The sequence below is a fragment of the Oreochromis niloticus genome, linkage group LG7 (genome assembly GCF_001858045.2).
Source record: "Oreochromis niloticus isolate F11D_XX linkage group LG7, O_niloticus_UMD_NMBU, whole genome shotgun sequence".
NCBI classification, from domain to species: Eukaryota; Metazoa; Chordata; class Actinopteri; order Cichliformes; family Cichlidae; genus Oreochromis; species Oreochromis niloticus.
In genome coordinates, this window is record NC_031972.2 from 38,066,350 (window position 1) to 38,082,653 (window position 16,304).

A 16,304-nucleotide genomic window follows, 5' to 3' on the forward strand; every position below is an offset into this window, starting at 1 on the left:
TGTTCATCCACAGATCAGCTCCAAAGCGAGACACGCGTTGAAATGACCAACATGTTTCATCATCGATTCAATTATATTTATACAATGCCTAATCCCACCAGCCACCTCAGCTTGACTTATACTGTCCAGACCTACAATAATACAAGGAGACCCCAGCATTCAGATGATTTCATCGCACTCAGTTCACATCAATATTTTGGATGTTTTTACAGGTTTTATAAATAAAGTTTGTAATCATCATGAGACCAACTTTCTGCACCTAAGACGTCAAATGGGATTGGCTATAATCGTCTTCATTACCTCCTGTTTAAATCTGAAATCATACAGGTCAGCCCCCAACACCAGTGTTTCAAACTTTATTGACAGAGCCACAGAGAGCAGCAGATTTATGTTGTCACAGCCAATCAAAAAGGAGACAGGAAGTGGATAAGTAAAAACAGGAAGCGGGTATCGTGTTGCATTCGTTTAATGTTCAGATTTAAAATCAAGAACCAAAAATCTGCTCATTTAAATTATGTGCTTCAGTTCAGTTTACAGCAATAACTTACGGTTTACAGTGTTATCTGTTTCCACGGCGACACACAGAAAGTCTTCTGCCAAGCCTCGTCGACCGTCTCAGGTGGGTCAGGTATTCAAGTCGGCAGCAGACTTCCAAAGAAGAAGAGAGAGGTTCTGACAGAACAGATGACCAACTGAAGGGCGGGTCTCTGACTGACTCAAAGACACTGAATGTGATTGGTCAGAAGCTGAGAGGAGGCTCACTAGGTTTGCGTAGGGGCTCACTGATTGGTTGGATCCAACTGTTCTGTTCAGAACCAAACTCAAAAAACATGAAAAACTATCAAAGGCGCTGAATTATCATCATCATCATCAGTGTCCATGGTTACTGTCATGTTAGGGGGGCGGGGCCATGCAGGGTAAGGCAGGGGACGGAGCTAAGCGCTACACATCTTTAGTGGTATAAAAACATAAAAAGTTCATGTTAGAATTTCTTTGAGTTAATGGACAGCTGGCAGGAGCCAATCAGGAGAGAGGAGCAGGCGAGGGGGTGGGCACAGCACTTAAATACACTCACTTTCTGTACAGTTCATCTCATAAACACTTCCTGTTGTTCTTGCTTATTTACACAGATGTCACGATGTATGAGCCGCGTTCGCCACCGCCCCCACTGCTGCCACCACCCTCGCCTCCCTTTGGCTCGCGTTTCTTCGTGATTGGGGTGGGGATAAGGGAGGGCCGCGTAGGGGTAGTGGAAGATGATGTGGTGGTGGTGGTGGTGGTGGTAGTGGCCGCTGTGCCTTCGGCACTGCTCTTCCTTGGGCTTGGCGTGTAGTTGAAGGGGCTGACTCGGGCCGCAACGGCACCGCTGCGCTGCTGAGCGCGCTGCTGCTGATGCGGTGGCTGTTGCGGCCGGCTCTCAATCGATGCTGGCTTTTCGTCAAGGCTCTCACAGCTTCGGCGCAGGTTAAGGTTGGAGGAGGAAGAGGAGGAGGAAGACGGGACCTTGGAGGGAGCGGGGCTGTCGATGATGGGTGGGGCATTGATGGAGGTGGGCGAGCGGGCAGAGCAGGAGGAGGAGGAGCGGGGGTTGTTGACGGGGCAGTCCTCCAGCCGGACCCACACGTCTTCGGACTTGTCGGCAAAGCCTCGGGTGCTGGATGGGTCGCCGCTGCTCTTTGCCTTTCTCCACGTTCCCTTCGATCTCATGGTGCTCTCCTCCTCACTCCGTCCCTTCTCGCTGGACTCGGAGGATGCTGACAGCACGGATGATGAGCTTCCCGTTCTTTTCCAGGTGCCGACGCGCGGCAGAGAGGTTGAGTGTTTCCCACTGCTGGCTCCACCTCCCCCGCTGCTGTTTTCCCGTTTCCAGGTGCCAGTGCGGCTGAAGCGAGATGATGTCACTTCCTGTGGACGTGACGGGCTTTCAGAGTGTGAGCGGTTGACGTCGTGTCTCCTGGCGGTGGATGGTAGTGGCGTGTCAGGGCTGGATGGCGACTCGAGAGCGGCTGCCACCGCCGTCTCTTCCAGCTTCCTCTTCAGTGTCGGGCTCGGAGCTTCTTTGATGAAGGTTGACTGCCTTACGAGTGCCGGCTTCTCAGGCTCCGCCTTCTGCTTCTTGGCGGCAGTGGAGCCACTGACTCTCGATGTGGACTCGCTTCTCGGGATGCCACCACCACTCTTCGGGGTTGTGGTGGGTTTAGTGGTCCTGGATGCAGAGGATGATGATGCACTTCCTGGAGAAGCCGTGCGTGGCAGCTGCGAGAGCTTCCCTCCTTTCTGACTGGGTGCTGGGGTGGAGCGAGATGGGGTGGAGTCCCGAGAGGACCCGCCCACTCGATCTACGTCACTGCCTCCAGGAGCTTTGGCCACAGCAGCGGCTCGGGGCTTGCTCCGTCCCCTGGCTGCCGGCTCTGCCCTTGGCTTTCCCGTGATCAGACTCCTGTACACCTTCTTCCCACCCCTCACAGCCTTTGCTTCCTCTTCCTCCTCCTCCTCCTCTCTCTTCTTCTTGGCCTCCAACGTGCTGCGCTCACCAGGCTTCAGGATCCTCGCGCCTCGCTTCGTCTTCTCCTCTGGTTCCTCCTCCTCCTCTTCATTGTTATTAGCTGTCGTAAGGTGGAAGGGCGAGCCGACAGATTTCAGCGACAGGACCGAGTCAGAGTCTGATGATGGCTGGCGGGACAGCGAGGAGGCGGCGGCAGCAGCATTCAAGCTGCTGACGATGGAGTTGGCACCTTCTTGGATGGCCTTCCAATCAAAGGACTCTGAATCTGGAGAGGCAGGGCTCCTTGGTGCATCAGAAGGCTCCTCCTCAGCCAGAATGCCATCTTCAGCTTTGGAGACAGATAGAGGCGGCGGGGCGGGTACGGGGAGGGTGGTGGTTTTCTTTTTCTTCTTGGGCATGGCGGAACTGATGCACTCCTGCAGCAAGTCGTCCTCCGAGTCTATGCTCAGCGAGCTCAGCGACGAGTTCCTGGAGAAGCACACGGGCGTATCCTCAACATGAAAGGCTTTGGGGGCGTAGCCAGTGGCCGCAGGGGGGCGAGGCTTTGGCTCCACCTATCAGGGATAGAGGAGCACAGAGGGACATCTGTCACAAGACTGATACATTTCTGTGAAGCAAAGCTGTAACTGCAGCAGGGAGTAACAAAGTAACAGGTAAACAAGGTAAACAGTGTACTCTCTACTCTTAGTACACGCTACCCTAATTACCCGCTACTTTATGTATTAGTCTTTACTCTACACCGTGTATCTCTACACTGAGTATGTCTTGATACATGCTCAATCATTCAGGTAAGTAAATCTCCAAAAGTTGATTCTGTTCATCTGGATGTAGCGTTTTTTGGGAGAAACGTTTCGTCACTCATCCAAGTGACTTCTTCAGTCTCAGCTGACTGCAGTAAATCATCAGTCAAAGATTGGGGAAACCTGCAGTCAGCTGAGACTGAAGAAGTCACTTGGATGAGTGACGAAACGTTTCTCCCAAAAAACGCTACATCCAGATGAACAGAATCAACTTTTGGAGATCTACACTGAGTACTAATCTGTGTACTCTCTACTCTCAGTACTAGTCTGTGTACGCTCTACACTGAGTACTACTCTGTGTATTCTCTGCTCTAAGTACTTTACTCAAGTATCTAGACACACCTCTGCTGGAGGGGACGGAGACTTTGCCCCCTCTTTGCCTTTGTCTTGCTGCTCTGGCGGGGGTGGGGCAAACTCCTTGTTGTTGTTCTCCTGGTCGATGTCGCTCAGTGAGCTCAGCGAGGAGTTCCTGGAGAAGCATACGGGCGTGTCCTCGATAGCAAACTTCTGCTTCTCGTCTGTGGCCATCTGATTGGTCGGTGGTTTTGTGCGTGGAAAAACGGCAGCTGTTTGCTGCTTCCTCTTCCTGCCTTCTTCTTCTTTTGCCTTCTTTTCCTCTTCGTCCTTCTCGCCGCCATCCTCTTCATCAAAGTCCAGCGAGCTCAGCGAGTCGTTGCGTGAAAAGCAGCATGGCGTTCCTTCAATCGGCGTGTAGTGGCGCGGCGAGTCAAAGGCGAATCCCGGCTTTGCTTTTGCAGCCGCTGTTGTGGTGACGCCATACAGCGCCCGCTGAGGCATCGGCTTCACAGGTGACGTTGGCTTCTTCTTCTGCTGCTGCGGGCCGAGGGGAGACGGGGCCGTTGGAGGGAGAGGAGGCGGTAAAGGCGGGGTTTGCAAGTGCTCGCTGTTTGCCGCTGCTCTGACGGGCTTCCTGGGTTTGGCTTTGGGCATGGCGGCACTAATGCATTCGGCAAGGATGTCATCTCCGTTCTCGCCCTCAGGAAACCCTGCCCTTCTCCTAGGGGCAGAGGTGGGTTGGGCTGCAGGTACGAGGCCCGCTCCCGTCTGCTCATTGGGCGGGGAGTCAATGGTGAGGTCACTAAGAGACGTGGCGGTGGAGAAGTTGAGCGGCGTTCCCTCCACACAGTAAACTCTTGGCACCTCCTCTGGCGGCGGCATGTCCTTCCTGGGCTGCGGTTGGGCACGGCTTTGAGGTGGGAGGAGCTTGTAGACAGGAAGCTGGCTTGGTTTCCGTGGTGCTGCTTGCTGCTGCTTCTTTGGTTTCCGTGATGATTTGGGCATGGCCATGTTGATGCATGCCTCCAGGATCTCAATGTCGTCATCATCATCCGATTCATCAAGGATGGGTTTAGGAGGCTCCTCCTTCCTCTCCTCAACCCCACCCTCATCCTTCTCTTTCTTCTTTTTCATCTCCGCGGGAATGTAGGGCTCATCCAGACTGAGTGCGCTCAGACTGGAGGCACGGGAGAAGCCATGCGGCGTGCTCTCGGTGGCGAAGTGCAGCAGTACGTCGGCACTGCTTTCTTCCTCGTCCTTCTTCTTGGCCTTTTCCTCCTCCTTCGTCTTCTGTGGCGGAGGCGGCGTCTTGGCGCGGCTTGGTGGCATGGTCTGACCTGGGCTGTCGGGCAGGTCACTGGGGCTCACCACACCACTCGGCATGCCGCTGGAGGGCTCACTGGAACGCACAGAGCTGGCAATGGAGGAGGTGGAAAAGCTCTCGAGCGAGCTGACGGACGTGCAGCGGCTGAACATCAGGGGTGTCTCCTGAGCGTATGGCTGCTCCGGCGGGCTCTTAGGAGTCCTTGCGCCTGATGAACTCACATGGTGGTGGTGATGATGATGGCTATGGTGGTGGTGGTGGCCACGGCGCCCCCGTGTGGATGGTGCAGCAGTGGTTTGGCTCTCAGCCTCTTTTCGCTGCTGCTGGTCATGTGCGTCCTTCTCACTGACAGGGAGTGTCGGGTAGTCGTTACCGGCGCCGCTGTCGCTCCCCCCTTTCCTCTTTCTCGTGATGACATCACCCTCCTCCTCTTCAGAGGACAGCGAGGATAGTGAACTGCCTCTGGAGAAGCAGATGGGTGTGTCCTCTACGCAGTATGTCTGTGTCGACTCCTGGTTGCTTTTTGATGCCCCCCGGGTGCTGGGGGAGGCGGTGGGCGGAGCTTGCTGGCAGAGGTTGATGGGGGTGGTGGAATAGAGGAGGGGGCGGTCTCCTCTGGTTTGAAGAGCTTTTTACGTGTGGCATCAGTGCCGTACTTTAAGCTGTAGTCGATTGGCTGCTCGGTCGTAGACTCTGTACCATAATTCGATGTTGCTGTGACAACGACATAGCGTGGAGGCGGAACTGCTGCCATGTGCCCGCTACCCGCTGCTGAATCACTTCCGTCGTTCCTCCTCAGTCTGGCATCCTGTTCACTGTCATCATCGCTCTCAATGGCCCCGCGATGATTCGGGCTCTGGCGCCCAGAGTTCAGCTGTTCGTCAGAGTACTTGAGGCTATAGTTTATAGGCGTGTCCAGCTCTCCGCCGTCATCGTCCGCCATGTGGTTGGCACTGCGTATCTTATGGGCCAGATCAGCTGGGTACTTCCTATAGACGCAACACTTGTTAGCGCTGCTCTCGTCTGACGAGTAGAAGGGTTCAGAGGACGGTTTGGTCTTCCCACGGTTGCCGTAACCATCAGCGCTCGTCACACTGTTAAGGCTGTCGCTGGATGCCCGCACGCTAGGCGGGAACACTGAGCGAGTATATGCTGCTTCCTCGCTCGCCCTCTTTGATCCATCTCCGTTCTTTGGGCTCGATAGCACTGGCGTGTTGGTGTATGAGCGCGTGACGCTGCCTGCTCCTCCTGTGGCGCCATTGCAGCCCCGCCCCTTCCTGTGCGCCGCCTTGGGGCTCAGGTTGTCGATGTTGTCGAAGGTCTCCGACAGCTGCTGTGCATCCAGCTCCTCAAATAACGCTTTCTGTTTACGGGCCTGTAGTGATGGGGCGCCTGCGCCAGGAGACACCACGCTGGCATCCTTGTAGCGTGCTGGGCGGTTGGCCATCAGGTTACGTAGCGCAGCGGCGCTGCCCATGGCAATCATTTTATGGCGTGAATGGATGAGATTGCGCAGCATGCCCACGGCGCCCAGCTCCCAGAGGGCCTCCTGGTCTTTGGCGTCGCGGGCAGAGAGGTTCCAGAGCGTGCCACAAGCGTTGGACACAATGGTCAGGCTGTGAGACTTCAGGTGCTGCAGCAGCGTTGGCAGGCAGCCATGTTCCCGTAGGATCTGCCTGCAAGAAAAGAACAGGGAGACTAGTCAGAGAGACAGTGCAAGTTCATATCCAACGCTTTGTTTAGCTAAGTTTACTTTACCTGTGCGCCTCGTTGGTGGCGATAAGGCTTGAGACGTTTCGCAGGATGCCACCGCCACTTTCAATTATGGCGAGTGTGTTGGTGTGGCTGCGATGTGTCAGCGTCCCCACCAAAAATGCCAGAGCACCGTCCACAGCGCAGATATCAGCCTTATTCTCTGTGCAGTGAGCCGACAGGTTCCAGAGTGCGCTCAGTACAGACTTCAGCGTCGACTCCTGAAGAAGGACAGGAAGAAGAAACTGTTTCAGAGCATGCTCAGTGTAGAAACATTAACAGAAGAATAACAGAACCTTTACCTTCTGCACCTCGAGGGCGCAGCCCATCAGCGCTCGGACACTGCCGACCTCACGTAGCGTCTTCTTACTGTTAACATCAGCACGCCAGGACAGGTTCCTTAGCACGCTAGCTATCACCTGAAACAGTGAATCAGAGCAAGGGGTCACTTGACAAATCTTTCTAAAGGACAGGTGGACACTGTGACATAATGGACTGGCGGTGGAGCCACGTGTGCTTACCTGCTGCAGGTCTTCACTCTCAGACTTGAGCTGAGCGACCATTGCTCGCATGCAGCCCTTCATAGAGCACAAAGTGGCCTGATGGGGAAAAAAATACAACACGAGAGTCATCATCTTGCTTTCAACTGATTGGTTAATCAATTAAATTACGTGATAAATTAAGTTCCTCTTACCTTATTGGCTACATCTCCAAAGGTGAGATTGGTGAGTGCCATGCCAGCGTATCGCCGCAGAGTGATGCTGTAGTGATCGCTGCTCAGACCGAACATCTCGCAGTCCACCTGTAGCAGCTCCGCTACCGCCTGCAGACCGCCTGCAGGGACAGAACACCCCAGTGTGAGCAACAGGACACAGGAAGCAAGGAGCAGGAAAGACGGTTCAGGAAATGAGTAGGAGCGGGAAACAGGGAGCAGGAAACAGGGAGGCAAACCCAGAGAAACCCACCGAGCTCGTTCATGGCGTGCCGATGCTCTTCGTCAAAGGACAGCTTCATGAGGACACAGACGGCTGGGCAAATCTGATGCTCCACAGGGGACGGCACTGAGAAGACACACACACACACACACACACATTACACACATAACACCTGCTGACTGCTCACTGGTGGGCACGTGTGTGACATCACTCACTGGGGTTGTCCTCCTGGTCGACACCCCTCTCATGATTCTCCTGCCAGGTCCAGCATGCCTCGCAGTAATGGCGCACCTGCTCCAGCAGGTGGAGCACTCTGATCTCTCGCCGCCCTCTCTTATCATCCGGCTGACTGTGCACGATGTTGTGGAGCGCCGCTGACGCCCGTGCGCGCGCCTCCTTACTGCCACGGGAGTTACCTAGGCAACACAAGCAAACGAGTGAGGACACATGACAACAGGCATATGTATCACTACTGAACGACCTGACCGTTACCTAGCAACAAGGAGTCCTTGTCGTTGCCGTGCAGTAGCTGAATGAGCAGCGGCAGGCAGCCAGACTGACGCATAGCAATGCACGAGTCCTGTGAACTTGACATGGCGAGCAGCGTCCGTGACATGTCGTCCTTATCGTGCGTCCCCAGCATGGACAGCAGGCTGTACACCATCTCCACCTGCCAGGGATGACACAGGTGTACCCCACATGTGAGACACTGTGAAAGGTACGCAGGTGAAACAGTTTTGTTGTCAAGGAGACTTACTTTGGTTCCCAGATGGCTGGTGATTCGTCGAGGCACAGAATAGCTCGTCTCATTGGCTGGCTCGTGATCCAAACGGGTGCCTGCGCTCTGCAGCAGGAGTGACGGTTTAAAAATCAGGTTCAAAGAAGAGGTAAAGATTCCAAGTAATGTTACATGACGAGATGCTCACCTGCGCCCCGGCCAATCCGCTGCTTTCGCTCGCCCCCTGAGCACCTTCGACCTGGAGAGGAAGGAGAGAAAGTGAGGCCTAGGCTGGGTAACAGATGAGAATGTAAGGTGAGGTGTTCACATGTGATACTTACAGGTGAGGTTACCTGCAGCCGTGCCCCGAGCCGCAGGAGGTCTTTCTCTATCTGCTGAATCCGAGCCACCCGAGTCTGAAACACAGAGTACAGGTGTCAAAACACAGGTACAGATACAGGTACAGACACAGGTGAGCTCCTCCTACCTGAGCTCTCCTCTCCATCTCCTTACAGGAGCCCAGCTGCTTCTCCATTGCTGTTCGCAGCTGATGGGCATCATACTCAAGCTGACGGCGATTTAAGTCGGTCTGTAGAGAGAACTGACACGGATGCCCTCATTAACACTAACCAGTCACCTGCTCATCTGACTCTAGCCCTGCCCACTCCCACACCTTTGCAGGAGTTCTTACATTCCCAGTGAGTGGCAGACTGTCGATCCTCTTGGTGAGATCCTGCAGCTGAGCGTAGTACCAGTCTTTCTCCTTCTCCTCCTTATCCAGCTCCGCCAATAGGAGAGACCTGCCAAGGGCAGCAGCCAATCACAGGGCAGGAGAAATAGGCGGGAAAAACAAATGAAGCAAATAAAACATAGAAACAAATAGAAAACTGAATAGTCTGACCTTCTGCATCGGCTAAAAACAATTCGACCTTTAGATATTCTGTGATAAATGTAAGTGCTACTACACCAACAGTATCCTCAGTAATACCTCCAAAGCAGTACTGTGTGTATTTGTAGCTTAGCATAAACATGCTCATAGTACTCTCAATACTTTCACTACTCTCTCAATAGCCATTGTATTCTCTCTGTGTTCTCAGTATCTGGAGTACTCTGTAGTGCTGCTGCGCAGTATTACCTCTCTTTCTCCAGCTCCTCCAGGCAGCGGTCGTGGCCGTCTCTGCCCGCAGACGGCAGCCCTCTCCTGGGAAAGGCAGCACTCGTTGAGGGGCCTGGAGCTCCGGAGCCTCCCACTGCTCCTATAGGAGCTCCAGAGGATGAGGAGGTGGAGCCGGGAGCTAGGAGAGGGCGGGATCGGGACTTAAAGCCGGCCGAATCGAGACTCAGCTCTGAGGGTGGGAAACTCAGTGAGCACATGCAGAGCTGCTTCTTCTTCTACCTGCGTCCAGATGTGTCAGACTCACCTTTTAACCGTCCAATGAGCTCCAGCTGAGAGCCACAAGCCTCCCCAGACTCTTCTTCTATGGTGCCCTGCAGCTGCTTCAGCACTTCCTGCTCACAAGGAGGAAAAAAACAAAGAGGATAAAATCACTTCCTGCACTGACCCTCTAATACTCTCTCTCTCACACACACACACACTGTTTCTGCAGCACACAGAACAACACGCGTCGCTTTCAGAATAAAGCAGCGATCACTCACCACGATGAGACAGCAGCGTTCAAACAGAGACATGATGGAAACCAAACTCACTCTGACCGTCTTCACACATCGACACAAACCAGGAAATGGGAAACAGGAAGTAGGAATTGAGGGTGTGTTTGGAGACGAAGGACGGGACAATAACGAGAAGAAAAAACATGAACAATAAAGATCCAGCATTGAGACGACCGACCACGAGAGAAACTCAAACACGCTGAAAACGTGCAGGATGAGCTCCATGGAGCAGGAAAAATATGGAGAATCGAAGTTCAGTAAAATCACAGGGAGGAGAGGAAGAGGACAAAATGCTGCAAACAGGAAGAAGAAAACTGAAGGAAAAGAATTAAAAGGACAGAGTGCTCACTCTGCCCGTTTCCTCCATATCAAGCCAAAGATCCTCTGACGCCTCACTCTGACCAACAACAACGAACTCATTCTCCCTCTCCGCAGCGCGTGATTGGACAAAAACAGCAGTGCAGCTATTCTAGGCCTTAGGGCGAGAGACACCCGTTGCATACGCAGAGAGAAAGAGCAAGAGAGAGAGCGCAAAACAAACACACACACATAAAGTTTTACTCTTGCAGTCAGCTGATTGATCACTGCAACAGCAGGAGCGTGGCCACATGTATGAACACACATGTGACACCCTGTGATAAGTTTTTTAAAAAAGAAAAAAAAAAAGCCTTTATTAATTTTAATGTCCATCATTTTAATACAGTCTTTACACTGAGTTGTGATCACTGCGCCCTCTTATGGCAAACAGAAATTCAGCTTTAGGTGATAATCAACTTCAAGAAGAGAACTGGGATGACCTACAGTGAGGTTCTGATCAAAGTAATCAGTTATTGGCTGAATGAGAACAGATTGATAAAGTTTAAAAACTGAACAGCTGTGAGTCACAGACTGAAAAAACTTTATTTAAATCTCATCTGTTTGCAGTTTTAACTGGACGTTTGAAAGAACATTTGAACATCTGATGTGAGCGCTGCCGCCCACGGAGCCTGACTGATCAATATATTTAAACCATTAGACACACACACACACACACACACACACACACACACACACACACACAGAGCAGCACCTGCTCAGATGAGCACTCACCTTCATGTTGGAGGCCTCTGTCTCCAGCTTGGTCAGGTGGTTGGAGTTGTCCTGCAGCTCCTGTCTCAGGTTTGAGTTCTCCATCTTTAACACCTCCACCTGCCTCAGCAGCTGGTCATATGACGCCGCCGCCATGTTGGACCTGAGTGTGACCTGCAGACAGACAGCGGCCAATCAGAGTGGATGTGGGCAAGGACAGGAGTGTTCATGTGTTTTCAAAGGCGGGGCTGAACTCAACAACAATACCTAAACTCAGATACTAATAAAGTTTTATTAAAGAGACGCCAGCAGCCAGTAATCAATAAGCTTACTGATCTGCAGCACGAAACATCTGGGTAAACATGAGAACCACCACTCAGAAGCCCCGCCCACACCTGAAGCCCCACCCATATGGGAACAGCTGGTCTGTTGAACATAATAATGATGAAGTGCAGCAGTTACTGACACTTCTTGTGTCCCAGAGCAAACCTCTGTACAAAGATTGCTATTAATGGACCCTGCAACATGTTACCATGGCAATGGTACAGCGACAGCGTGACCGCAGCTGAATGCGTGAGTATAACACAGAGCGACACAGGAAATGATGTCACAAAAGATCAGAACCAACGTGTAAAATTAAAATGACGATAAATCATTGAGAAACTTTTCCTCGAAAGAAAAGTGAGACGTGACAAAGTCGACAGACCTCATTCCTCCATGTTTCGAAGGAAAGCATGGAAGGCCAATGAGAGAACAACACTGTGTCCGCCAATCATGTGGCTAGAACAAAATTGAAATTAAACACTTGAGCGACAGCGTTACAGAACATGGCATCCCAGCAAATGAGGGTGAAGACGACGACCTCTGAAGCAGCGTCTGAACCCTGTGGAACTCCATAATTAACCTTGGTGTGAAGAGGACCATTTACATGAACAAATTGGAATCTATTAGATAGATATGATTCAAACCACTGCAGCACAGTACCTGTAATACCTACAGAATGCTCTAATTGTTCTAATAGAATATTATGGTCAACAGTATCGAACGCTGCACTAAGGTCTAGCAGGACAAGCACAGAGATGAGTCCACTGTCAGAGGCCATAAGAAGATCATTTGTAACCTTCACTAAAGCTGTTTCTGTGCTGTGATGGGCTCTGAAACCTGACTGAAACTCTTCAAATAAATCATTCCTCTGCAGATGATCTGTTAGCTGTTTGACAACTACTCTTTCAAGGATTTTTGATATGAAAGGAAGGTTGGAGATTGGCCTGTAATTAGTTAAGACTGCTGGGTCTACAGATGGCTTTTTAAATAACGGTTTAACTACTGCCAGCTTGAAGGCTTGTGGTACAGGACTGCAGTCTTGTAGGAATGAGGTCTAAAAGACATGTTGATGGTTTGATGATGGAGGTTGAAGGAGAAAGTAATTACTGAAGTTAACTCAGAAAGATTAACTGGAGAAAAAGACTAAATGAATATCAATGGTACTTCAAGTATTATTATACATATATTTTATTTGGCCTGAGCATTAAATAAGACAGAAGCTCTGTGTAAGGCGATGTAAGTGGATGATAGATAATAACAAATAACAGTAATTTTTCAGTTTTTCAGCTAGGGTGGACAAGGTTAACCATCATGCTTTAAAATGAATTAAAATGCTGTCTGTCTTGAGCTGGAGTGGAAGACTGCTGCCACCCCCTACCCACCCAGGGTAATTTTAATTACTTTCCAGGCTAAAAATCTAAATTAGTGATTTAGAATTTCCTCTCCAGCTTATGAGTTACCTGCTTCAAGGTGCGCGATTGAAGGTTAAACCAGGGAGACAAGTACTTCTGATTTAAGATCCATACGTAGTGAGGAGGTAAAATTATTAACAAGATAATCGACCTCTGTTGGAGTAGCGTTCAGGTAGCTGCTTTGCTTTGTGTTGATACAAGGCATTGAAGATGATAACAGCAAGTGAATTACATTCTTAAACTTAGTTACAGCACTTTCAGAAAGACGTCTACTTGATGACATCTACTCCCCACTGCTGTGGAATCCATTATTGTAAATTTAAATGTTATTAGGAAATGATCAGACAAGAGAGGGTTTTCAGGAAACACTGTTAAATGTTCAGTTTCTATGTCATATGTCAGAACAAGATCTGAGCTCAACAATGTTGTATTTTACTGCAGCACACAGCTCACTGACGACATTTTTGATCTGTAAGAGCAGCTGATAATTTGATCATGTGATCACAGGATCACATGATCAGAGAGTGTAACCCTCAGATCAGCTAAACATATGACCTCACTTCCTGTTTCCTGTTTAACCTTAAAATGAATTCAGGACAATGATGACATCACGTCTGGAGGGTCAGCTGATCTTTCATGTCAATAATTGAAATTACAGAGAGATTAGATTATTGATCTTCAGCTCTAAATATAGAAATATCTAAATTGTATTTAAAACGAGCTATTTACCTGCCTGGTGACAGGACCACAGTCAACACAGGAGGTCCTAACGCAGTCACAATGAGGGAGGGCGGAGCCTCTCAGCTCCACCTGCATAAATAGTTTGACCTCTTACGGACCAATCACAGTGCTTTATCTACGCCACAACCACAGAATCAACAGATAACCTAACGAGGTGCCCTTAACGAGACAGGAGATACATGAGGAGAACCTTTGCACACAGAAGGATTGGTGCCAGCTGGGTATTGAACCAGGAACCTTCCTGCTGTGAGCCGACATACTGACCTCTGCAGCATAAATAAATATCTGATCACACTGATCAGGTTTGAACAATCAGAAGATCAAATTCAACTTGCTGCACCAAAAAAGAATCCAGCAGTACTACATACAGTACTACAATAACAGTACACCATATGATACTGGTAAAGTTAATGATCCAGGTGCTGGTTATTGCGGTTGTCACAGCAATCAATAACTAGGACAGACAACATCTCTTCTTTCCTGCACCAGCCGGACGCCATTTTCTCTCCCTCCTCTTTCCATCATCTCTGCACCACCTCCTCTTCATCCCTCCATCATCACCCCCACCCCCAATCCTCTCAGTCTCTCAACGACACCCACCCCCTCCCCTCCCTCCTCCACCTCCTCCTCCTCCTCTGCAGCACAAACAGAGGATGAATTAAATCCTCTGGAGAACGACAACAGCACAATGAAAGGAACCCCCCACCCCAACGTCCACCCTCCCTCCGCTCTCCCCCCTCCTCCTTCCTCCCGTCCGCCTTCTCTTCCTTGGCAGATACAAAGGAGGAAAAAGGATGGAGGGATAGAGGATAAAGACAGAAAATGGCAGCTCACCCCATCGCGTTCGCCTCCATCAGCCTCCCTCTCTCTCCGTCTGAGAGACAGAGTGCAGTCAGCTGGGCTCTCAGGCAGCCAATCACAGCCCAGAAACACACACAGTCAAAGAAGGGAGGGGCAGCCCTCACTGCTCCCAGCATGCTTTGCAGGAGGCTCTGCAGGCAGACTGACCGGGTTATTGAGACACACACACACACACACACACGTAAAAGGTGAACCTTTATTTTACTGATAAAAGCTCAAAGAACCATTTTGAGTGTTTTTAACCAACACACACATTCACACACAGACTTGGGTTCAGAGGTCAAATGAGACGGTGAGTTCAAAATGTTGCTGTGTAAGCTCAACGTCTGTGGGTTAAAGGATAACACAGTTTCTGCACTGTGAGGACCTCAGACATGTCAGAGAGTAAACATCACTGACTCCCCTCCACCGTTTGCTCTTCATCTCATCAACACACAACAAGTGATGTCATTGGGTCACATCAGCTCCTCGTATCTCCTTCCTTTGTCACCCGGTCGAACTCGACAACATGTTTTTGTGTTTTTGCCTCAAGTCAAACACATTTGCTTCTTCCACCTTCAGCAGGTTTCTTGACTATTTTGCAGACTACTTTTAGAGGTGGGAATCATCGGACACCCAATAATACACCATTATCATGACATGATGATATTGCGATTTTTTACTTTTTGTGACATGCTGAGTATTGCAATAACCTATATTATAATTTCTCACCTTTTTCAACTGCAAATTATGTCCTCAAAGTTAGTCCAGCACAGCAACACCCACTGACACCTGACATAATTGTTGCCATAAGACAGAGTCAGTCTGCTATCGGCATGCGATTGAATAGGGTCAAGTATAGGGTCAAGTTTGCAACTACATGCAGTCTGCTTGTGATAATACCAAACTGTGACAAATTAGTGAAAATCACATGTTGTCGTCTACATAAACACAAATTCACATTTTGCCATTACATTTGCACTCAGCAGCTTTCCTGTTCTTTAGGAATATACCAGAATACAACAGTTTGTTGTGTTGTTGTTGTTGTGCTTGGTGATAAAGACTCATGTTGAATCAGAGGAATCAGCTTTAAAGTAAAAGCTGCAGGTTTAATTAAAGAAATACAAACATGAAACACCAATTTAGATGTGCCCGAGTCATTCTGTAGTACTGGAAGAACTCCCATAATCCAACGCTTAAAATGTGGAAAGAAAGAAAGAATGACTGAACGTTGCTTGCGAAAAAACGTTGGGAAGGTTACATTGTGTGACTGAAGCTACGGTGGAACAATGGGACAATTTTTGCACCTATATATCTACCTGACTTGGATGAGCTTAATGCAACAGATGTTAAAACCTCACATGTTAAAACCTTTTCATGTTTTTCTTAGTTTTTTTGTTTGTTTGCTTCTTTTTTTGGTTGTTGTATTTTTGTATTTGTTATAAAATGCAAAATCTAATAAATACTTGAATTATTAAAAAAAGGAAATACAAACATGAAGATTAATTATAACTTTATAATATTGATAATCGAGTATCTTTTTCAGGTTACATTAATGACATGACTAAGAATACTCTGAGCAGAAACACTTTTGTTAGTAGTATTAGTATTTTGTTCGTATATTCTTCTCTGGGGACCACGGGTTTGTAGAAAATGTGGGCAGGATGAAGTAATAGCCACAAACACACCTCTGACCTGACGTCTGTGGCGTGTGTTACAGTCTTCACACTCAATTTATTAAGTTTAGCTTCACGAATTGTATAATTTTTTCTTTCAAAAACTTTTCTGTGCATACAAAAAACTAAAACTACACTACCACCCCTCACCCTCACTTGTGAAACCTTACTTTATAAATTGTGCGTAAATAATCACTATTTAATCAAGTTTAGACACATGTATTTGGAAAATTGTTTCAC

The 16,304-nt window shown here is 49.4% G+C and overlaps 1 protein-coding gene across 1 annotated transcript; it reads right to left on the reverse strand.

Annotated features, from left to right (window-relative positions):
- Positions 1-450: 450 nt before the first annotated feature.
- Positions 451-11,245, reverse strand: apc (APC regulator of WNT signaling pathway). Its single transcript, XM_019361461.1, is given in 18 exon segments — positions 451-3,060; positions 3,649-5,522; positions 5,525-6,603; positions 6,686-6,900; positions 6,982-7,098; positions 7,201-7,278; positions 7,374-7,513; positions 7,645-7,740; positions 7,830-8,030; positions 8,107-8,284; positions 8,372-8,458; positions 8,541-8,591; positions 8,674-8,748; positions 8,820-8,921; positions 9,024-9,132; positions 9,468-9,678; positions 9,754-9,841; positions 11,093-11,245. Coding segments are annotated over 18 exon segments (6,774 nt in total). The 5' UTR covers positions 11,228-11,245; the 3' UTR covers positions 451-1,122.
- Between the last annotated feature and the right edge of the window lie 5,059 nt (positions 11,246-16,304).